The sequence below is a fragment of the Mustela nivalis genome (assembly GCF_964662115.1).
Source record: "Mustela nivalis genome assembly, chromosome: 4".
In the NCBI taxonomy this organism is placed as follows: domain Eukaryota; kingdom Metazoa; phylum Chordata; class Mammalia; order Carnivora; family Mustelidae; genus Mustela; species Mustela nivalis.
In genome coordinates, this window is record NC_139023.1 from 55,853,802 (window position 1) to 55,878,341 (window position 24,540).

At 39.5% G+C, this 24,540-nt stretch overlaps 1 protein-coding gene across 1 annotated transcript; it reads left to right on the forward strand.

Annotated features, from left to right (window-relative positions):
- The first annotated feature begins 6,458 nt into the window (after positions 1-6,458).
- LOC309863652 (fibroblast growth factor-binding protein 1-like) lies at positions 6,459-14,608 on the forward strand. The gene is made up of 2 exons (XM_082728717.1): positions 6,459-6,655; positions 12,653-14,608. The coding sequence occupies exon 2, from the start codon at positions 12,673-12,675 to the stop codon at positions 13,804-13,806; it is 1,134 nt and encodes a 377-aa protein (XP_082584843.1). The 5' UTR covers positions 6,459-6,655; positions 12,653-12,672; the 3' UTR covers positions 13,807-14,608.
- The last annotated feature ends 9,932 nt before the right edge of the window (positions 14,609-24,540 follow it).

Genomic DNA, 24,540 nt, shown 5'->3' on the forward strand with positions numbered 1-24,540 from the left:
AAGACAAAAGGAGCCTTTTAGCAGACTTTGAGTCTCTTAAAATTGCCTGAAATTTGGGCAGAAGAATGAACACTCAGATATAACTGCAGCCCAAGGACAAGACTATAGGGGGTGATGGATACTGGACCGAATCTGGCTGGGATTCAAAAGAGTAAGTTTCTATATGTTGCCTTCAGAAATTAAGACTTTATTCTGTGGAAAAATGAAAACCACTGGTGATTCATATTTGGAAGCGACAGGTGTCACCACTCCAGCCCTCAGCCCTCATCAGATAGTGAGCCACAGACTAAACCAGCCCACCATGAACACAAAGGCCAAATCCTATTCACTTTGATTCCCTAAACTGATATTAACAACTGGCATAGAGCAGTAATGAGTCAGAACTGAATAAATGACATTCCTTTTCCTCCAGCTGTTGAGTGTCCTTTGACCAGTTGTAGGCTCATAAGAAATTCTCTCTGCCTCTGGCTAGGTTAGATGTTCCCACCCAGATTACCCCAGGTTCCCTCCTACACAGAAATTACCCCTCAATTGTCATGATTGAGATCCTTGTCTTTCCCTATACTGTCTGCATCTCCTTGAGGACAAGGATCATGTCACCTTGACTACATTCTGGGCAATAACAGAGAGAGCTTGGGTCCTTAGGTGTTTCATGAATACTCTCTAGACATATGGGGGGAAAACAAGTGAATGACAGGATGAATGGATGATTGAGTAGCAGAATGAATGCCATCCGGTTAGAGGGCAATCCTGTTCTTCCTAGAGCCAACCATTTGTCTTTTCCCCCTGCTCATCCCTGACTTTCCCCTCAACAGCCCAGCAAGGGTACTTTGCTGTCTGGGTGTGAGTGCCATCCACTTGTCCTGGGTGTGCTTTTCATTGTAACATCTTCACCTCCTACTGTGACAGAAGTGCAATGCATATATGCCCACATGCCTGGTGGCTCACAGGGGTAACACTAAGAAAGATCAACTTGCCTTCTCCCTTTGCCAGCTTTCCAGGGTGGCAACTGGCTCTCTTTGTGACATACTGAAAATTCAAAAGGGCTACTAGCTTTTTTGCTGAGTGCTTCAGAAATGTTATTCAAATAAAAGCAGATGTATTTAAAGCATATTCAACCTGTTTTATAATGTTTTCCTTAAAAACAAAGATATGGAAAATGAAAACCTAGAGGTGATCAATGAACTTGCTTTCTGGAGAGTTTGTTATAAAATGCTAAAAAACAAAAAAGCTTCTGCACAGCAAAGGAAACAGTCACCAAAACTAAGAGGCAACCCATGGAATGGGAGAAGATATTTGCAAAGGACATTTCAGGTAAGGGCTGGTATCCAAGATGTATAAAAAACTTATCAAACCCAACCACCAAAAACAAGTAACCCAGTCAAGAAAAGGGCAGAAAACATGAACAGACACTCCACTAAAGAAGACATACAAATGGCTAACAGGCACATGAAAAAATGTTTAACCTCACTAGGCATCAGGGAACTACAAATCAAGACCACAATAAGGTCCCACCTTACACCATTTAGAATGCCAAAAAGCAACAAGACAGGAAACAACAAATGTTGATGAGGATGTGGAGAAAGGGGAACCCTCTTACACTATTAGTGGGAATGCAAGCTGGTACAGCCACTCTGGGAAACAGTATGGAGATTCGTCAAGATGTTAAAATAGAGCTACCCTATGACCCAGGAATTACACTACTATGAATTTATCCCAAAGATACAGATGTAGTGAAAAGAAGGGCCATATGCACCCCACTATTCATAGCAGCAATGCCCACAATAGCCAAACTGGGGAAGGAGACGAGATGTCTTTCAACTGATGAATGGATAAAGAAGATGTGGTCCATATATACAATAGAATATTACTCAGCCATCAGAAAGGATGAATACCCACTATTTTCACTGACATGGATGGAACTGAAGGGGATTATGCTAAGTGAAATAAGTCAACCTGAGAAAAACAATTATTATATGGTTTCATTCATATGTAGAATATAAGGAATAACGTGGAGGACCACAGGAAAGGGAGGGAAAACTTAAGGGGAAGAAATTAGAGAGGGAGATAAACCATGAGAGACTCTGGATTCCAGGAACCAAATTGAATAAAAAATAAATAAATAAAAAGTCATGGAACATTAAAAAAATAAAATAAAATGTTAAAAAATTTATAATAATATAAACGACTTTGAAACAGCCCTATTACTTGAAGAAAAAAAAACATTATTAGATTCATTTGAAATTGCTGATATTCTACCACTTTTGATCTACTATTAACAGTAATTTCATATGGTTTAAACTGCAGCAAAAAAGGTGCATTTCTTTTTAGATGGATTTAGAATAAAAGCCAAACGTAACACAAAACTTCTTATAAAATGGGTTCAAAATTGTGGTGTGTGAATCTGAATGTCTTATTAAGTAAATAAACTTTACAGGCTTTCAATTTTCATTCATACCAAATACTCTACTATCAACTTTTCACTGTCTCTTATTTTTCTGAAGGAAAACTTCAGCACGAAGTATTAATTGATTTGCTGAACAAGAATTCTGAAATCTTATGACTAATGAGGATTTTAAATTTGGAATGCAAATATGATTCAGTGGAGCTAAGATGAACACTTTTTTCCAGACTGGTTAGACTTTAGTTAACGTTTTCCAGACAATTTATTTTCTGACAGTAAGTTTTTAATGCACATGACCTGATCCTATAAATTAATATCACTGATGCAATGACTCAGCATATTCTGAATCTATTCTGAATCTTCACTTTTGAAGGAGGGACTGATTTATTACCAAGTTTGACCTGGTATTACTGCAGTTAAAGCTCACCTTGCAACCAAATTGCACCCACTGAAGAATCTCTGACACCTGCACCACAAGTACCAGCTTCCTAAGTCAAGGAATGATATTTCAGTAACAAACACATGAGAGTAAAATCAGTCTTTGAACTTGAAATCACCTACATTCAACCACCAGCCTTAACCTGTAGGTGGTCACCAATTACGTTCAGACTTCATAGAACCTCCGAGGAAACCTGACATCCATCATTTAAATCTTTGATGAAGAGAAGAATGACATTACCCCAATCTGATCATGAGAAAAACACCAGACAAACTCCAAAAAGGGACACAGTCTCAAAATGCCTGCCCACTTACTTTTCCTTTTCTCAAGGGCTATTTAGTTTGAATTAAAATGTTGAAGGAAAGGGAAGTCTTCAATGTAAGTCCCATTCCTGATACAGGTTTATTTTCTTGTGTGAGGCTTGTGGATTCTCTAAAGTGTGAGCTTGCTCATATTTCTGTGGAAAAACACTGGAAATATTCAAAAGCCCCATTGATGGCAGGATGGCAGGTAGGTTTTGTCCTTCATGCCAACACGGGTAGATGACTAGAGGCTTTCTGGAGGAATAGGTTGCAATGACCTCTGAGGCTGCTTCCAGGCTCAGCACAAGTGCTCTGCACACCCTACTAGTAATGTCTGCCAAGGACACTGGAAAGATAGTGATAGCTCCTGGGTTGCATATTGGTCATCCTCAGCCTGTGGAATAAAGCCCTCAGCTTTGCATTCAAGACCTCTCTCTGACTTTGAGATCTTCCACCTTCTCCTGTCACAAACCTTCTCCTTAGGCAACTAGTTTACTTATTGATCCTCAAACAGATTAGAAAGAGTTCTGTTCCATGGATCTGATATGGCTTCCTTAATGAGCTAAGTCCTACCTAGCCTGAAGGGAGACTTTCTCAATAGGCTAGTCAACAGCTGTGAAATTCCAATATAACTTATTATCTGCATTTGTTGCCATTAAATGAGAACCTGTTGAAATGTAGGTGAGTTGTTTTTGTCCGCCTTTCCTCCTTCTTTGGATAACAGAATCCCTCTTCCTTGTTGAGAACTACCCATTTTCTACTCCCTGTGCTTCTGCTGGGCTGTCTGCCTCACATCTCTGCTCCCTACAGCAGGCTCAGGGAATGTACCAAGGATGGGCTGTCAGAGTTCTCCTGGGCACTCATATGGTGCTAGGGATGAAAGGTCATGTTCTTTTCTATGACAAATGGAAGGACCCTGCCTGAGAAGACAGAGAGAGAAAGAATGTAAGAAAGACAGTCAGAGATTCAGAGGGAAATAGAGACAGAGAAGAGACTTAAATCTTTGAATCTATGTGTATGTGAACTAACTTGACTCTTTCCACTGCCCAGTAAGTGCATTTGTCTTTTAAGCCAGTTGAAGTTGAAATTTTCAACAATTCTGATAAAAACACATACACTCTGCCAAGAACTGCTAGGGATAATGGGGACCTGGATGTACATGGAATAACAGGGCTGGGTCTTCCCCTCACAATGTAGATTGAGACAGACTCATGTCTCAGAACCTAAGGCAACATCCAGAATACTCTGCTTGGAGGTTAACCAACAACAGACCCACCACCAGTTCAGGCTCTGCCCTCCAGAGCTCAGGGCATTTGCTGAGGAACTTGGCTCACCTAAGCCTCGTGTTCATATTTGTACCATGAGAATCCAGGGTGGCCTCACATTTCTCTTGGCACTCTTGTGGGAAAAAAGGGAGATGAATCTTTACAGAGTCGGTCTGCTGAAGGCCAGTTTCCCATTGGTCCTGGAAGCATGAAGAGACAGTGGGAACCTGCTGTGGCCAGACTTGCTGGGGTTCCAAACCTCTCTAGTTTTCCCAGGGCACTGTAGTATAAGTACATCATTTTCTCAGTATATCGAGATGTGAAATAATAATACAGCCTCAGCACAATGCTGACACATACATATACTACCTGGGAGTGGTGATCTATTTTCTCCATGAACATCCATGAAAGGGTGGGGAATATGGACAATGATGAGAGGACCAATGACACCAACAAGGAGAAGATGACCTATGAGCGGAATCTTAAAGGATGAGCAGATGTGTGCCTGGCACACTAGGACTGGAAGAGCATTCCAAATAAGGGGAACAGCAGGATCAAAAGCAGGAAGGGAGTGAGCAAGTTCACCAAGTATTCAGGAAATGTTGGGCCCATGGTTTGGTGTGGCCTGATTGGTTAGATGGTGTGTGTGTGTGTGTGTGTGTGTGTGTGTGTGTGTGTGTGTGTGTGAAGACAGGCTGAACCAATAGGGCAAGTTACAGAGCCTAGTCTCATAATGTGCCAATTGCTTGGAGTACAAAGACCAAGGCAGAATTTGGGCTGGGATCACAGGAAGGCTGTATGACTGTCCATGAGAAGCCAGTGGTAGAAGTTCCATATTCCCCTCCAAAGTTCAGAAACAATTCCAGAAAAGATTCTGGAGTCCATGTGTTTCCTTACAAATTCGCTTTGTGTTCTGACTTACAGTCTTCCTCCAGAAAAAATCTGGTTGCCTTCTGAGATCAAGGTAAATTTTGTATTTTTTTAGGTTGTCACCTTGAACTGTGTCTTTCTTTGGAACAATGCTGCTTTATTTTGCCCTTGTCCAAATAACCCTGCAAATCCACATGCTTATGGATGTCAGGGTTTTAAACAGTGGTGGCAGGATAATGGAGATGATCTCTAAGTGAACAATTTTACAAAAGGCTTAGAGTTTGGAGAAATAGCCACCTCCAGTGGAATTCATGAAGGGACTCTGAAAAAAATGAGTGAACCAGTCAATATCCATATCTCTGTGATCTTGGAATTCTCAGACAAGTGAATCTTGAATGAAATACAACCATAGTTATGATTTTTAGTCTATATATCATTGGAACATATTACTATACTAGAAAATATGAGTTAAATTACAACCCAATTTCATATCAACACATCCGGATTTCAGGCATCTTAGAAATTCAGAAAATCTCACAATGCTGAGCCCCACACCCCAAAGTATACAGAGCTGATGGAACTGAGAGTTGACATTTAGTTTATTTTTTTTTTAAGATTTTATTTATTTATTTGACAGAGAGAGATCATAAGTAGGCAGAGAGGCAGGCAGAGAGAGAGGAAGGGAAGCAGGCCCCCTGCCGAGCAGAGAGCCCAATGCCGGGCCGGATCCCAGGACCCTGAGATCATGACCTGAGCTGAAGGCAGCGGCTTAACCCACTGAGCCACCCAGGCGCCTGAGAGTTGACATTTAGAGAAGCAGACATTCTAGTTCACCAGAGTCCACACAATTCTTGCTGGTGCTATGTCAAAGCAAAAGGTAAGATGTCATTTATCATCAATTCAGCGAGAGCTTTAAGTAAAATGGGCAGCACAGGGCTTGGCAGCTAAGATAGTTTTGATATTGTTTATAACTCTCCAACAGATATTGCTGCTGGGGTTCTCATCCCATCAAGGAGGGTCTTTGCAAGGCTGAGCTGTCCTCCTACCCTGGCTTCTGGGGGAAAGGGGAGAGCTTGAAGGAAGCAGATCTAATGCCCTGAATATCCCCCACCCCTACCCCAACCCCCTCACACCCCTCCCCACCACACACAGAGGATTACACCAACTACTTTCCCTGCAGGAACTCACTCCCTGCCGTGAGATGTGGCTGGGAGGACCATCATAAAGATAGATAGATATGTATATTGTAAAGTCCATCTCCCTGAGCTTCTATAAGAAGGGCCTTCCCTGCCCGGCACAGCAGGTGAGACAGCTGTAAACCTACAAACTCATTCTCACATCTGGGATTACACTGGATCTGCATACTCTGAATAAGGTAAGCACCTAGTTCTTTTAAGAGTTTCATTACCTGGGGCACCTGGGTGGCTCAGTGGGTTAAAGCCTCTGCCTTCAGCTCAGGTCATGATCACAGGGTCCTGGGACTGAGACCAGCATTGGGCTCTCTGCTCAGCAGGGAGCGTGCTTCCTCCTCTCTCTCTCTGCCTGCTTCTTGCCTACTTGTGATCTCTGTCTGTCAAATAAATAAAATCTTTAAAAAAAAAAAAAAAGAGTTTCATTACCTGTCCCCCTCCTAGCCCTTCAAGATCTCAGGATCAGGGGCACCTGGTGGCTCAGAGGATTAAGCCTCTGCCTTCAACTCAGGTAATGGTCTCAGAGTCCTTGGATAGAGCCCCACATCCATCTCTCTGCTCAGCAGGGAGCCTGCTCCCCCGACCCACCCCGCCTGCCTCTCTGCCTACTTGTGATCTCTCTCTCACTCTCTGTCAAATAAGTAAATTAAGTCAAAAAAAAAAATCCCTCAGAACCTTAGGTCTGGATGCCTTCAGGGACACTAGGGACTGAGTCCCAATGCCCTGATGAATTAGGGGTTATTCATCTAGTATACGTAGTTCTCCATTCTCCTTCATTCAGGAGCCATTATGCCTGAGATTGTCACCCTTTCTCAAACCTAAGGAGAGCCCAAAAGCCCCAATGCAAACAAAATTCTGAATTTATTTTTATAGTGGAGTACGGTGGAATGATGTATTTTTAAGTGGATTCATAATAATACGAATCATTTTATCATCAACTAAACCAAAGCAAATTGTAAGTAATTCATAGTTTTCTTATTTGTTACCAATATTATCTGAAAAATACAGTAAGTTTAAGGCAACCATCAATCAATAAGGAATGGTATTCAGGACTAGAAAGACAGGGTCTGGCTGCCTGTCCCATCTTTGTCACTTGCCCATTTGCATAATTTGTTTACCAGTATGAGCCTTAACTGTCATTTCTGATATACCAGGGGATGATTTTTTTATTATCTATCAGGCATAGCTCTTGAGTGTATTAAGGTGAGAATCAAATGTTCACGGAGGACATAGCACATAGTAAGCATCAAAATAAAAATGCTATTTCTCTTCACCTTTCAAGTGTGTGTGTGTGTGTCTTTCTGTTTTGTTTTGTTTATTTTGTTATTTACCGGCTACCTGATAAAATCCATGTAATTTAGTGTACTATTTAAGGTCATAATTTTTTTCTTTTTTTAAATTAAAAAAAAATTTTAATGTTATATTTCACTTATTCACCTATCCACCTCCTATATGTCAACCATCAGTTTATTTAAGAGTCTGTTTTTTGTTTGTCTCTTTCCTCTTTGTTTGTTCATTTGTTTTGTTTTTTAAATTTCACATAAAAGTGAAGTTATGGTATTTCTCTTTAGGTCAGATTTATTTCAGCTAGCATTATACCCTCTAAATCAATCCAAGTTGTTGTAAATGGCAAGATCACATCCTTTTCTATGACTATGTAATATTTCATTGCATATGTGTGTGTGTGCATATATATATTGTATACATATAATATATATATAGTATTTTCTTTACTCATTTATCATTGGATGGACTCTTGGGTTGCTTCCATATCTTAGCTATTGCAAATAATGCTGCAACAAACATATATTTTCAAATTAGTGTTTTCAGGGGGCCTGGGTGGCTCAGTGGGTTAAGCCTCTGCCTTCGGCTCAGGTCATGATCTCAGAGTCCTGAGATTGAGGCCCGCATCAGGCTCTCTGCTCAGCAGGGAGCCTGCTTCCCCTCTCTGTCTCTGCCTGCCTCTGCCTATTTGTGACCTCCCTTTCTGTCAAATAAATAAATGCAATCTTTAAGAAAAAAATTATTGTTTTCATTGGGGGGTAAATACCCAGTAGTGCAATTACTAAATCATATGGTAATATTAATATTACTTATGTTAATATTATCAATATAAGTATTATTAACATTAATCTATCTTTTAGTTTTTTAGAAACTTCCGCACTGTTTTTGATAGTGTCCGCCCCAATTTGCATTCCCATTAACAGTGCATGAGGGTTTCTTGTTCTCTACTTTCTTGCCAGTACTTCTTATATCTTTTTTTTTTTTTTTAATTCTAGCCTTCTGACAGGTGTAAAGAGATATAGCATCATGGTTTTGATTTGCATTTCCCTGATGATGGGTGATGTTGAGCATCTTTTCATTGTCTGTTAACCATTTGTAATCTTCTTTGGAAAAATGATTATTTGGGTCCTCTGCCCATTTTTTAAACTGGACTATCTGGGTGTGGAGAGTTGTTGAGTTGTATAAGTTCTTCAGATCATCCTTTCCAGTCAATCATTTATTTTTAAAAGCATTGGTTGAGGGCTTTCTACATGTCCAGCACTTTGTCACAATAGGGCTCCAGAAATCAATTAATCATCATCCTTCCCCTTTATTTCCGAGTCTAAATGCTCTGGTAGAAATTCATCCTTATCCACCCTGACTCACTTTGCCCAGTCAAATTAAATGATCTCTGCTGCTTCATGCCTTTTCTTAGGTTCTTACTGCACCCCAAGTGCCCAGTCTTACAAACTTGCCTGTCTCAGAGCGTCCAAGTTCAATGCATTTTGAGCCCTGTATCAATTGTGACCTTTAATGTCACTTGCCACGTCTGCTATCATGACATGGTCTCATGACCCCATGTAAAAATATAAGCTATAAGAGAGTTTCAGTCATTGCATCCAACACCTCAATATCCAGTTGATATAACTGAGACCCAGAGGGGGAGAATGATTTGCCCAAGACCATGTCACAGACAGAGTTGGGACTGACTTCCAATTAATGCTATTCAAATTTCCCAAAGAACTATCTCTAAGAGTTTAAGATACGAGATTTCTAATTCAACCTAGTTAATTCAATATCTGATTTAGTGCATGACATATAGTAGATGCTTCTTAAATGAATGAATAAATGAAGTGAGTGAGCAAATGCAGGTGTAAAGGAGTAGTGAATGAGGGATGAGAATTTATTTAGCTCAGAGAGTGGTGAAGGAATGAAGGAAGGGTAGGACGTTTTTGACATTCAAGACTCATATAAAGCAGAAATGTGAATAGACGGACTGCTGGTCTAGTAATTCCAGGAATTAGAAGGATTTTTTAAATTATTTTTTTAATTTTTTAATAAATATATAATGTTTTATTAACCCCAGGGGTACAGGTCTGTGAATCGCCAGGTTTACACACTTCACAGCACTCACCATAGCACATACCCTCCCCAATGTCCATAACCCCACTACCCTCTCTTGACCCCCTCTCCCTCCAGCAGCCCTCAGTTTGTTTTGTGAGATAAAGAGTCTCTTATGGGGGCGCCCAGGTGGCTCAGTTGGTTAAGCAACTGCCTTCAGCTCAGGTCATGATTCCAGGGTCCTGGGATCGAGCCCCACATCAGGCTCCCTGCTCAGCAGAGAGCCTGCCTCTCTCTCTCTCCCTCTCTCCCTGACGCTCTGCTTACTTGTGCTCTCTCTCTAACTCTCTGTCAAATAAATAAAATATTAAAAAAAAAAAAGAGTCTCTTATGGTTTAACTCCCTCCCAATCCCATCTTGTTTCATTTATTCTTTTCCTTCCCCCCCAAGCCCCCCACGTTGCATCTCCACTTCCTCATATGATATGGTATGATACGATAGGGAGATCATATAATAGTTGTCTTTTTTCCAATTGGCTTATTTTACTAAGCATAATACCCTCTAGTTCCATCCACATCATCACAAATGGCAAGATTTCATGTCTTTTGATGGCTGTATATTCCATTGTGTATGTATATATATACATATATATTATATATATATATATATATATATATAGTATTCCATTGTATATATATACCACATCTTCTTTATCCATTCATCTGCTGATGGACCTCTAGGTTCTTTCCATAGTTTGGCTATTGCGGACATTGCTGCTATAAACATTCGGGCACATATGCCCCTTCGGATCACTATATTTGTATCTTTAGGGCAAAGACCCAGTAGTGCAATTTCTGGGTCATAGGGTAGCTCTATTTTCAACATTTTGAGGAACCTCCATGCTGTTTTCCAGAGTGGTTGTACCAGCTTGCATTCCCACCAACAGTGTAGGAGGGTTCCCCTTTCTCTGCATCCTCGCCAGCATCTGTCATTTCCTGGCTTGTTAATCTTAGTCATTCTGACTGGTGTGAGGTGATACCTCATTGTGGTTTTGATTTGTATTTCCCTGATTCCAAGTGATGTGGAGCATTTTTTCATGTGTCTGTTGGCCATCTGGATGTCTTCTTTGCAGAAATGTCTGTTCATGTCCTCTGCCCATTTCTTGATTGGATTATTTGTTCTTTGGCTGTTGAGTTTGATAAGCTCTTTATAGATTTTGGATACTAGCCCTTTATCTGATATGTCGTTTACAAATATCTTCTCCCATTCTGTCAGTTATCTTTTTAAACTTTTACAAATATCTTCTCTCATTCTGTCAGTTGTCTTTTGGTTTTGTTAACTGTTCCTTTGCTGTGCAAAGGCTTTTGATCTTGATGAAATCCCAATAGTTCATTTTTGTCTTGCTTCCCTTGCCTTTGGCGTTGTTCCTAGGAAGAAGTTGCTGCAGCTGAGGTCAAAAAGGTTGCTGCCTGTGTTCTTCTCAAGGATTTTGATGGATTCCTTTCTCACATTGAGATCCTTCATCCATTTTGAGTCTATTTTCATGTGTGGTATAAGGAAATGGTCCAATTTCATTTTTCTGCATGTGGCTGTCCAATTTTCCCAGCACCATTTGTAGAAGAGGCTGTCTTTTTTTCCATTGGACATTCTTTCCTGCTTTGTCAAAGATTAGTTGACCATAGAGTTGAGGTCTATTTCTGGGCTTTCTCTTCTGTTCCAATGATCTATGTGTCTGTTTTTGTGCCAGTACCATACTGTCTTGATGATGACAGCTTTGTAATAGAGCTTGAAGTCTGGAATTGTGATGCCACCAACTTTGGCTATCTTTTTCAATATTCCTTTGGCTATTCGAGGTCTTTTCTGGTTCCATATAAATTTTAGGATTATTTGTTCCATTTCTTGGAAAAAATGGATGGGATTTTGATAGGTATTGCATTAAATGTGTAGATTGCTTTAGGTAGCATAGACCTTTTCACAATATTTGTTCTTCCAATCCAGGAGCATGGAACATTTTTCCATTTCTTTGTGTCTTCCTCAATTTCTTTCATGAGTGCTTTATAGTTTTCTGAGTATAGATTCTTTACCTCTTTGGTTAGGTTTATTCCTATGTATCTTATGGTTTTGGGTGCAATTGTAAATGGAACTGACTCCTTAATTTCTCCTTCTTCTGTCTTGTTGTTGGTGTAAAGAAATGCAACTGATGGGGCGCCTGGGTGGCTCAGTGGGTTAAGCCGCTGCCTTCAGCTCAGGTCATGATCAGGGTCCTGGGATCGAGCCCCGCATCAGGCTCCTTGCTCGGTGGGGAGCCTGCTTCTCTCTCTGCCTCTGCCTGCCTCTCTGCTTGCTTGTGATCTCTGTCTCTCTCTCTCTCAATCTCTGTCAAATAAATAAATAAAACCTTTTAGAAAATTTTTATTTTATTTTTATTTTTTTTTTATGCAACTGATTTCTGTGCATTGACTTTATATCTTGACACTTTACTGAATTCCTGAACAAGTTCTAGTAGTTTTGGAGTGGAGTCTTTTGGGTTTTCCACATATAGTATCATATCATCTGCAAAGAGTGATAGTTTGACTTCTTCTCTGCCAATTTGGATGCCTTTAATTTTTTGTTGTTGTTGTTGTCTGATTGCTGAGGCTAGGACTTCTAGTACTATGTTGAATAGTAGTGGTGATAATGGACATCCCTGCCATGTTCCTGACCTTATTGAAAAAGCTTTCAGTTTTCCCCGGAGCCAGAAGGATTCTTGATCTCACTTCTCATCAGACAGACAAGTGTCAGGGTAGAGAGGAGGTTATCCTATCTCCCGGCATCACTGAACTACAACAAGGCACTGACTTACCTGCTTTTGTTAACAGGTCCCCACCAAGCTGAAGCCATGAGGATCCATAACCTCACCCAGCTTTCCTTCCTCCTTCTGGCTGCTCAGGTGTTCTTGGTGGAGGGCCAAAAGGAATTAGTGAAATGGCAGAGCAGCACTGCAACCAAGGATCAATGGATCCCTCTGGGCAAGCCCCAAGTTGTGCAGAGAAGGCAGCAAGAAAAACACGTGGTCAGTGGCATAATTGTTACCCGAGACCAGGCCACATGCTATTTGACTGTGACTGATCATAAGGACAGCACCACTCTAAAGGTGGAGTGCACCCGATTTGACCACAAGTTTTCCTGTGTCTTTGCTGGCAATCCAAAGTCCTGCATATCATGTTTTAGAAGTGATATAATCTACTGGAGGCAAATTGCCCAGAACTTGCATTGGCAAAACAACATCTGTGAGGACTCCAAGATGGTCCTGAGGACCAGAGTGTGTGGTTGGAGGTTTCCAGAATCCAATCTGAAGCTGGTGTACTCCTCTCTGATCCATGATCCCAACAATGCTAATATGGAATTCAACCCCTCCTGTCCTATCTTTATCGAAGAAGACTCCGATAAAAGTTCTGAGCAACAGAACCAAACTATACCTCCTGTCCCTACCAAGGAGTTCCAACTCCCAGAGCCCACTCCCACAGTTCCCATTGTGAATGAAGAGACTACCACTGAGCATTTGGTTGTGGAAAAAAACACCACTACACAGCACACCACGATTAAAGAGATGACCCCAGAACAGACCACTCCCACGGAGCAGTTGGATATGGAAGAAATTACCATTACACAGCAGACCATGATTAGAGAGACCACCCTGGAACAGACCATCCCCACACAGTGGTCGGTTATGAAAGAGTCCATCACAACACAGCCAACCATGACCACAGAAACCAGCCCAGAACAAACCACGCCCACAGAGCAGTTGGTTATGGAAGAGACCACCATGACACAGCAGACCACAGCCACAGAGACCACCCCAGAACAGACCACAGAGCAGTTGGTTATGGAAGAGACCACAGAGCAGTTGGTTATGGAAGAGACCACCATGACACAGCAGACCACAACCATAGAGACCACCCCAGAACAGACCACCCCCATACAATCCTTCTACGCCAAAGAAGTTACCACCAACATTCCAGTGGAGATATAAACCACAATGACCACCAAACCTAATCGTAAGGATGACTCTAGCATCAAAATTAAGCAGAAGACAACTCAGGACACCTACCAAAATATAGACCAGAAGACAATCCAGCAGCCAGACCTGGATATATTCCAGCAGGCGGACCTAGATACATTCCAACAGATGGGCCTGGTTACATTCCAGCAGAGGGGCCTGGATACATCCAACAGACAGACTTGGATACATTAGAGCTGCCAGACCTGGGTACATTCCAGCAGATGGATCTAGATACATTCCAGCAGGCAGACCTGGATACATTCCAGCAGTCATACTAGGGTACAGTTAGAAAACAGCACAACAGGATAGCCCAGCAGATGTATCTGGTTACTGCCGAGCAGATGGCCCTGGATTACTATGAGGAGTAATTCCTCACCTTTGGCAAAATCTTAGTTATTGCATTACGGACAAATCTTAGTAATTGCATTATGGACAAATAATTGCCATGAGTCAAAAGCAGATGGAGTCAGTTAAGAAATGTAATGTCATTAGTCCCTCTGTATGCTGCAAAGCTTTCCAAGTTTTCCATAAAATAATGGAGTTTTGTGCTATGAGAGTATAGTGGAATATTTAGATTTTGTAATTTTGTTTTTGTGCTTTAAAGTTATATTCACTTGTGATGTGAGTTTCAGAAGGTAATAATTCCATTGCCTATAAAGCTATGTGTATATGCCCGAGGACCTGTCTTTGAAGTGAATGAGCCAGAATGATGATTTCAGTCTGATGCTATTTCTGCCAAAGCAGCAAAGATAATAAAGCTCTGGGCATTTTTCAGAAATGTGTTCAATTGTTTGGTTTCTCTGTCTGGTTCTAAATGGAGTCATAAATAGTCCTCAATCTAACAATGAAAAAATATCTAAGAAACTATATTCTGTGGCTTATCCATCCTGTTATCCCCAAAGGTGACCCATTTCAGAATTCCTATCTGTATACTTTCTTCCATTGGTCTGAGGTATTTGATTATTTGTGAACCATAGTAGTTGGTATCCCTGATTTCAAGTGGACACATGGAGTATGGAGTGATTAAGACAACTGCCAGGGTTTCACAAATGATAGGAGGGGCAGGGATCAGAATCCAGGATGTCTATAAGCCATGTCCACAGACTGGAGGAATGCCTTCCACTGACTCAAGTCAGAATCCATATGACCACCATATATGGGGCCCCTGATCTTGAGGAGCTTATCTGACCTAGGAAAGGAGCCTAGGATAATAAAGTGACCTGTGTGAAAACTCCAACAAAATGTGGGGAATGTCACTGAAAACTGAGAGAGGACATGGAAAAAGCAGAAAAAGTATCAGATGAGCTTCATAGAAGTATTATGGAAGCTAGAATCTGGAAAAAGTATCCATAGGTAGGAAATGCAGCAGAGTAGAGACACTTTGGGCAGATGACAGTATGTGTGAAAGCAAAGAGAAGAGCAAATCATAGAAGATGGGAGAGGCCATGGCTAGAATATGGTGGGAAACAGACATTGTTTTTAGTCACTTACATGTTAGAAAGATCTGAAAATGTTTTAATTCAAGAGTTGAGGAGAGAGGAGGATGTGACACCCAATGCCTTCTCAAGGGTCTATGAAGAACAAAAAGTCAGAAGCAAACTCTATTATTTAGAATCTCTCCGGGTGTCGGGGAAGAATGACAGTTGCCATGGAAGAGTGGTCTTTTCCACTCACCAATATCCATAACCTACACTGAGCATGGTCATTGGCCTATCTAGAGTGTGACAGCCTCAGGGTGATACTTGGTGTCCTCATCAACATGAACACTGACATTTATCTCTCCCTTGCCATGGGGCAGGCACCATGCTAACCTATTCCATGGAGTTGGCATTCATTCATTCATTCACTCACTCATTCATTCATTCACTCATTCAACACACAATTTATTAAATGCTGCCTCTGCCAGACCATGTTCCAGGTCCTAGAGACACAGAATTTCAAAGAAATCAATGCTTTGACCCATGGAACGACCAGTGGGTAAAGTGATGATAAACTCACAAATATGCAAGTAATAGAAAGAAAGAGTAAAGGAGAAGAAGAGGGTAAAAGTGGTGGACTGTAACTAATCTTAAGCGAGACAGCAGAGGAGGCCTCTCCGTGGAGATGACTTTTAAACCTACCATAAATGAAATGAAAAATCAAACCAGGTGACTCTCTGGGGTAAAGGTGTTACATGGAGGGAGTATTAAGGGCAAATGCCCTGAAATTAATTAATTAGTTTATTTATTATCTACTCTGAGCTCCTACTCTATGCCAGACACTGTTCTAGGGGTAGAAAGGGGCAGTAAATAATTTGCAATGACATGAATGGAACTAGGGGGTATTATGCTAAGTAAAATAAGTCAATCAGAGAAAGACATTTAGCATATGATCTTTCTGATATGAGGAATTTGAGAAACAAGACAGGATCATAAGGGAAGGGAGGGGAAAATGAAACAAGACAAAACCAGAGAAGGAGACAAACCATAAAAGATTCTTAATCTCAGGAAACAAGCAGAGGGTTCCTGGAAAGTGGGGTGGGAGGAATGGATGGCTGGGTAATGGACACTGAGGAAGGCATGTGCTATGGTGAGTGCTGTGAATTATGTAAGACTGATGAATCACAGACCTGTACCCCTGAAACAAATAATACATAATATGTTAATTAAAAAAATTATTGTTCACCCTTAAAAAAATGTAAAAAGAAAGAGCTCAGGAAATTGTTGATAAACAAATAAATAAAATGATTAAAGAAAAAAGGAAGTGGCAGTAAATAAAGAAAAAAACAGATTACTCTTTTTATAGTGCTTATATTCCAATGATCTGTTCATGTTTGGCATGTTCAGAAACATCAAGGATTGCAGTGTCATTGTCAGACAAGGCATAGGACCTGACCTTAGAACCTCACGCCCATACCCAAAAGAGCTGAACCAACATCCCCGGCCCTCCCTCAGCTTCTCCTAGCCACACCACAGGAAGAACATATTCCTTCAAGTCTACACAGATTGTCATCCCTGTGGTCCCCACTTGCACTCATGCATCTCAGTCCCCTGTAGGCCTAAGACAGGAGAAGACTATTGAACACTTCCAGGGGTCACTAAATAATAACTCTGGTCTAGTCTGAGTGACATAAATATTGAAGAACTGATCCGACTAGATTCAAAGACCGTTTAATGTCATTTCCGGCCCATGAAGTGGTATTGAGTTCACTCATGGTGTTTGGCCACTGGCAGAACTGGGAGGAGATTTGTTTTCAACATGGTGGAGTTTCCTACACTTGGGCTAGAAGTTCGCCCCCGTTGCTTCCCATACAACATCTCTGTGCCAATTATTTAACTTTTCCTAACTCCAGTGATCTCATCTCAACAATAGGGACAGTGAAACCCACCTTGAAAGGCTGCTCTAAGACTCACGTTGGTCAATAAATCTAGAGCACGTAGTGCCTCACTGCTTGCACAGAAGGTGTTCAACTCAAGTGACTTCTAAAGTCCACCCACAGGGCCAGCTGTGGAGGCAGTTCAAAATTTCTTCATGTAAACTTTTTAAAAGTGAGAGGTTTTTGTTTTGTTTTGTTTTTTTCCCCACCCAGTAAGCAAAGAAGAACAATACTGATACCCTAGTACATGTCAATGGCTTTGCCCCCTTCTCTTATATAATCCCCTCAACAACACTGTCTGGTAGGTGTTGTCATCCTTGTGTTCTAGATAAGGAAACTGAGACCCAGAAAAGCTGAGCAACTTTTCAAGGTCACCAAGCATGAGATGGCAGAGCCTGTAAGTGAGAAACCCAGGGTCTGAAGGTCCCCCGGCACTTTCTGTGTCTGGAGGTCATGATTTTCTTCACTTGATGAGAGAAGAGTGAAATTTGTGATTTCAAATGTGATCCAAGCCATTAAGTGAATAGGGTGCCTCCCCCCTTTCCATGTATAGATCCCTTTTACGTTCTGAACAGAAAGAAAATTCCAGAAGCTAACATTTCCATTCCTGGTCAGCCTTCTGTCACAGCCACATCCTGTGCAGACATCTGAACACAAATAAATAAATAAATAAATAAATAAATAAATAAAACAGCTTTAAAAAAAAAAAAGATATTCATGTGGCCATTGTGGTAGCATGGAAAGATGGAGGAAGGAAACAAACAAATAAATAAGAAAAATAAAAACACAGTATAAAATAAAATATATTTTAAAAAACAAGACAGATTTTACATTAGCTTATTTAGAACTTGGTACTTCATATTTTCTCTCTGAGAATTTTCTAAATATGAAGTGGAGGGGCCAGTGTGTGTGTGTGTGTGTGTGTGTGTGTGTGTGTGTCTCACTTAAGGAGTGATTCCACTTGACAACAAAAGACGGGAGGTTTGCAGATAGGTAATAGTTACTGAAGGATGGCATATCAGCATCTTTTAAAATGCTCAGTGCTGGAAATCTTTCTCTCCTCCCTTAGGAAAACCACATTTCAGCACTGGCTCTGTGCAGGAGCTCACAACCACAGCAGTGCTAACATATTTCACTGGCTCTCCATCTATTCACCTTCTTCCCCAGCCTCCCTGTTACATTGATATTGACCAAACAAGCAATGGATGCCTGACATCAAGCTCTTGGTGGCTGTAGTCAACTTTGACACATCTTGGCTTATAGACTTGTCTCTCCAGTCCTGGCCTCTGTCATCACGTGGAGTCATTTTCTGGATGTCTGTGTCCAAACTTCCCTCTTCTTTGGGGGGGACACCAGTCATTGGGCTGGAGTACCTCTTCATCTAGTATGACCTCATCTTAACTGGATTACATCTAAAAAGTTTCTATTTTCAATTAAGGTCACATTCACAGGCTCCAGGTGTACATGCAGTTTTGGGAAACACTATCCAAGCAAGAACAGTCACCCAAAAGGATTTTCAAAGAGCCAAAAAGGAAGAGAAGTGAATTTGAAGGAGAGCAACTCTAAACACTCAGAAAGTACATTAGATGAACAAAGTTGGAAAGGGCAGACTATAAGATTTTATTAGGCACATGCAAAATAGTGACTCGCCTCCCTCATTATTTTGCATTTGTCTTTATTTAAGAACAGGTTAGGAATCCACTGCTTGGGTATATGAATTTTCTCTCCAACTGGCCAATGATGCCCAGACCCTACTACACAGTAGTTTCATCTGAAGGTTATTTTTAAAAAGATACTGGTACTTCAGCCCCATGCCCAGAGATTTTAATATAATTGGTAGAGATATCGCCTGAGTAGTGGATTTTTTAATTTCCTGGGGGTAATTCTAATTTACAACTGAGGTTGAGAGAAAATACCGTAGCTTAATTAAATCAGAATTTCTGGAGGGTACCCCAGGCACTGGTATTTTTATTTAATTCTCAGGTAGTTCTTATGTGATACACTGGTTGAAAACTACTAATACAGCTTCTCTATATATTTTATCCAATTAGTATATATTTATTTATCATCTGGTATGTCCCAAGCACTATAAAAGACACAGGATGGAGGAGAAGTAAGCTAACAAACTAGGCCCAACCTCCTAGAAATCAGTGTCAATGTTGGAACCAAGACAACCCATTTGATAAGTGCAAAAGACACAGAAGGCTGGATGGTGGGGGGATCCGGGAAGGTTTGGTGCCATTGAGTTCCTATCATTATATAAATCAAGCATCTACTATGACACAGTTATCAAATCTGTTTCTTATAAAGAAACAGATGTGCCTTCCACTTGTTCCCTCATATAACCCTCATCACATCCCTACTAAATCAGCAGTTTTATTCCCAATTTTTAATGAAGTCCCTAAAGCTTAGAGAGGTGAGTGGTCCAACATCACAACAGCTTGTGTGTTTGGAGCAGAAAAGAAGCCAGGTCCCTTGGAATCCAAGCCTCTGGGTCTCAGTCCATGCACATCACAGACTGGGGTGATTTGGGGCACAAACCATTACCCAGCCTTTCTTAATATTTCAAAGTAGAACCACACATTGTAGCTCTCTAATATTTTTCTAATGATGAAATGTGATATAAATTAGTGGTACTCAAAGTGTGGCCTAGGTAACTCTAGAAATGTTAATTCTCAGATACCACCCCAGACATACTGAATCAGAATTTCTGAGGCTGAAGCTCAGGAATGTCTTTTTTTTTTTTTTTTAACTGTGGCTAAAAGCACATACCATAAAATCTACCACCCTAACCATTTTTAAGTATATAATTCAATAGTGTTAAGTACACTCACCTTGTTGTGAAACAGATCCCCAGAATTTTTCATCTTGCATAAACTCTAGACCCACTAAACAACTCCCCTCTCCCTCTTTTCCCCAATAACTGGTAATTGCTATTCCTCTTTTTGAGTCTATAAATATGACTACTCTAGTAGTCATAGTATAGTTCCACATATACTATGGTATATGTGTATACATAGGTATAGTTATACATAGGTATATGGTATATATAGGTATAGTTCCACATATACCTCATATATGTGGAACCCTACACTATTTGTTATTTTGTGACATTTAACATAGTGTTCACCAAAGTTAACCGTGTGGTAGCATGTGATAAAATTTCCTTTCTTTTTCAGACTGAATCGTATTCCATTGTATATATATGCCACAATTTATTTATCTATTTATCCTTCTATGGGCTTTCAGGTTAATTTCACCTCTTGACTATTGTGAATAATGCTGCTATGAACAAGGGTATGGAAATTATGTTTGAGACCCTGCTTTTAACACTTTTGTAAATATACCCAGAAGCAGGAATGTTGAATCATAAAATTGTCCTATTTTTAGTTTTTCGAGGAACAGCCATAGTTTCTTTTTTAATAGAGATCATACCATTTTATAGTCCTATTGATAGTGCAAAGGCTTCCAATTTCTCCCCACCCTTACTAACACTAGTTATATTCTGATTTTTGATAGTAGGCATCCTGGTGTGTGTGAGTGGATATCACATTGTAGTTTTCATGTTCATTTCTCTAGTGTTTAGTGTTGAGCAAGTAATACCCATTGACTACTGTTAGGAGTAGAAGTTAAAGCACTTCTGCCCATTGCTTCTTAGTATTGGAGTCGCCAAAGAAGACACAATGTAGTTACACACTGGATGGGAGGATGCTTTATTTATACAGGAAAGAGAAAGAGCAAGATCAGTTTCAGTAGTGGGCATCAGTCCCCTATGGCTAACAGGTCCCTCCTAGCAGCTGATGCACAGCCATTAGTATGCCCACACCCCTCTTATGCTACCGCAGAAGAACTCCATCCCTTCTCCACAGAGAACAGAGATAGTAGTGGAATTGGCCAGTTGCCATATAATGTACACATTTAAGCTGAATGAAGGAGCATACACTGAAACAAGGAAAGATATTTCCAGAGAAGGGCCAGCACAAGCTGGGTGCATTCTTTATCTCTTGGTAAAAAAAAAAAAAAAAAAAAAAAAAAAAAGTGTTCCAGGTCCAAGGCTCATTCTTATAAGGACTAGTGGGGCCCAAAAGTGTATGCACAGACTGCCTTTTCAAAAAGTAGTGATGTTAAATCACCATTTTATGTTTGTAGACCAATCATATATCCTCTTTAGAAAACTGTTAATTCAATTCCTTCACCCAGTTTTTAATTGAGTTATTTGATTTTTGTTGTTGTTGTTATTGAGTAGGTGTTCTTTATATATTCTGAATATTAACACCTTACTGGATATGTGATTTGCAAGTATTTTTTTCCCATTCCATAGATTGCTTTTTCACTCTGTTGATTTTGTCCTTTGATGATCAAAAGATTTTGTGATTGATGTAGTCCCATTTGTCTATTTTTGCTTTTGCTGCATGTTTTTTCTTTTCTATACAAGAAATTGTTGCTGAATCCAATATCATGAAACTTGTCTCTGGTTTTATCTTTCTAGGAGCTTTTTAGTTTGGGGACTTGTGTTAAGCATTTAACTTGTTTTGTGTTAATATTTGTATATTATATAAGATAAAGGTCAACCTCATTCTTTGGCAAGTAGCTTTTCAGTTTTCCCACAACATTTGTTGAAAAGATTGTCCTTTTCTCATTGAGTGTTCTTGGCACCCTTGTTGAAGATAATTGAACAATATATGTGAGGAGGTTGTTTGTTTTGTTTTGTTTTACTGAGTTCTCTATTCAATTTCATTGGTCTATATGTCTGTCTTTATGTTGCTATCACATTGTTTTGATTACTGTAAACTTGTAATATGTTTTGAAGTTAAGAAGTGTGAATCCTCTAACTGTGTTACTCTTTTTCAAAATTGTTTTTGTTATTCCGGGTCCCTTGAGATTCCGTATGAATTTTAGGATGATTTTTTTTCTATTTCTACAAATAGCAAAATCCCGTTACTGGGATTTTGGTAGGGATTGTGTTGAATCTGTAGATTTTGGGGGGTAATTTGACATAATATCACATCTCCCAACCAAATAGTCTTTCTGATTATTTGTGACCTTTTAAATTTTTTTTTAGCAATGTTTTGTAGTTTTCTGTGCCCAGGGCTTTTATGTTTATTCCTAAGCATTTTATTCTTTTTTTGTTATTGTACATGAAATTGTGTTCTTAATTTACTTTCCAGGTTGTTCATTGTTAGTGTATGAAAACAAACATGATTTTTATATATTAATTTTGTATCTTAAAACTTTGTTAAATCTATTTGTTAGTTTTAACTCTTTGTGTGTGTGTGTGTTTATGTGTAATCTTTGGGATTTTTTACATATATGATCATGTCATCTGTGAACAAAGATAGTTTTATTTTTTTCTTTCCAATTTGGATGACTTTTTCTTTTTCTTTTTTTTTCTATTTCTCATGTAATTGCTTTGACTAGAATCTTCAATTCTATTGAGAAATGGTGAAAGTGGGCATCATTATCCTCTTCTTGACCACAAAAGAAAAGCTTTCAGCCCTTCCCTATTGAGTATGATATACACTGCGGGCTTCCCCTATATGGAGAAACTATTATATTATAATGAGATAGTTTCCTTCTATTCTAAGTTTGCTGGTTATTTTTAAGTTTACTGGATATTATGCTGAAGTAATTTCCTTCTATTCTAAATTTGCTGGGTATTTTGAATTTTGTCTAATGTTTTTTCTGCATCAATTGAAATGATCATGTAGCTTTTATCCTTCATTCTGTTAAGGTGGTGTCTTAAATTGACTAATTACCGTATTTTGAATCATCCTTGCATCCCAGGAATAAATCCCACTTGGCCATGATGTATAATCCTTTTAATGTGCTGTTGAATTCTATTTGCTAGTATTTTGTTGAGAAATTTTGTGTTAATATTTATTGGAAGTATTGGTCTTAGTTTTCATTTCTTGTAGTGCCTTTGTCTGGCTTTTGTGTCAAGGTAATGCTGGCCTCCTAGAATGAGTTTGGAAGTTCTCCTCTTCAACTTTTTAAAAGAGCTTAAGGAGAGTTGATTTTAATTATTGAAATGTTTCTGGAATTCTGCAATGAAACCATCTGGTCCTGGGCTCTTCTTATTGGAGAGTTTTTGATTCCTGCTTTGATCTCCTACTAGTTATATGTCTGTTCAGATTTTAAATTTCTTCATTATTCCATCTTGGCAGGTTTTGTGTTTCTAGGAATTTACTCATTTCTTCTAGGTTATCCAGTTTCTTGGTATACAATTGTTCATAATAATCCCTTACAGTCCTTTTTTAATTTCTCTGGCATCACTTCATTTCTGATTTTAATTATTTGGGTCTCCTCTTTTTTTTTTTTTTTCCTACTTAATCTAACTAATGGTTTGTCAATTTTATTGGTCTATTCAAAAAACTAACTCAGTTTCATTTACTTTTTTCCTATTCTCTATTTCATTTATCTGTGCTCTAATCTTTATTATCTTCTTTCCTTGATAGCTGTGGGTTTAGCTGGTTCTTCTTTTTCTAGTTCTTTGGGGTGTGAATTTTGATCATTGATTTGAGATCTTTATTTTGTATTTTATTTTATTTTATTTATTTATTTGACATAGAACACAAGCAGGTGGTGCAGAAGGTAAAGGGAGAGGGAGAAGCAGGCTCCCTCTGAACAAGGAGCCTGATGTGAGGCTCAATCCCAGGACTCAGATCATGACCTGAGCCAAAGGCAGTTGCTTAACGAAATGAGCCACCTGGTCGCCTCAAGATCTTTATTTTTAATGGGTGTGTTTACAGCTATAGATTTCCCTTCTTATACCACTTTCAGTGCATCGCCGGCATTGCAGTATATGGTGTTTTGTTTTCATTTGTCTCCAAATATTTTCTAATTTCTCTTGTGACTTCTTCTTCAACCAACTAGTTGTTCAAGGATGGGTGATTTAATTTCTACCTATTTGTGGGTTTCCCAATTTTATTTCTGCTATTCCTCTCCAGTTTTAGACCAATGAGATCAGAAAGAATACTTTGTATAGGTTTAACCTTTTAAAATTCATTAAATTTTGTGGCCTAATATGTATTCTATCAGGAGGATGATTTGTGTGCCCTTGAGAAGAATGTATATTCTGCTGTTGTTGGGTGTAGTATTCTCTGTCTCTTGGTCTATTTGGTCTACACTTTGCTCAGGTCCTCCAGTTCCTTATCTTCTGACTGATCAGTCCATTATTAAAAGTAGAGAACTGAAGTCTCTAACTAATCATGTGTTGTTGTCTATTTCTCCCTTCAATTCTAGTCTTTTGACTAGACTTCAATTTTGACATGTTTTGAATTCAAGCCAATGTTTGCTTCATGTATTTAGAAGCTCTGATATTTGTCCTAAATATAATTGTTTTTATCTCC

Coding starts and splice junctions, on each gene's coding strand:
- LOC309863652 (XM_082728717.1), top strand. CDS start 12,673: ATGAGGATCCATAACCTCACCCAGCTTTCCTTCCTCCTTCTGGCTGCT.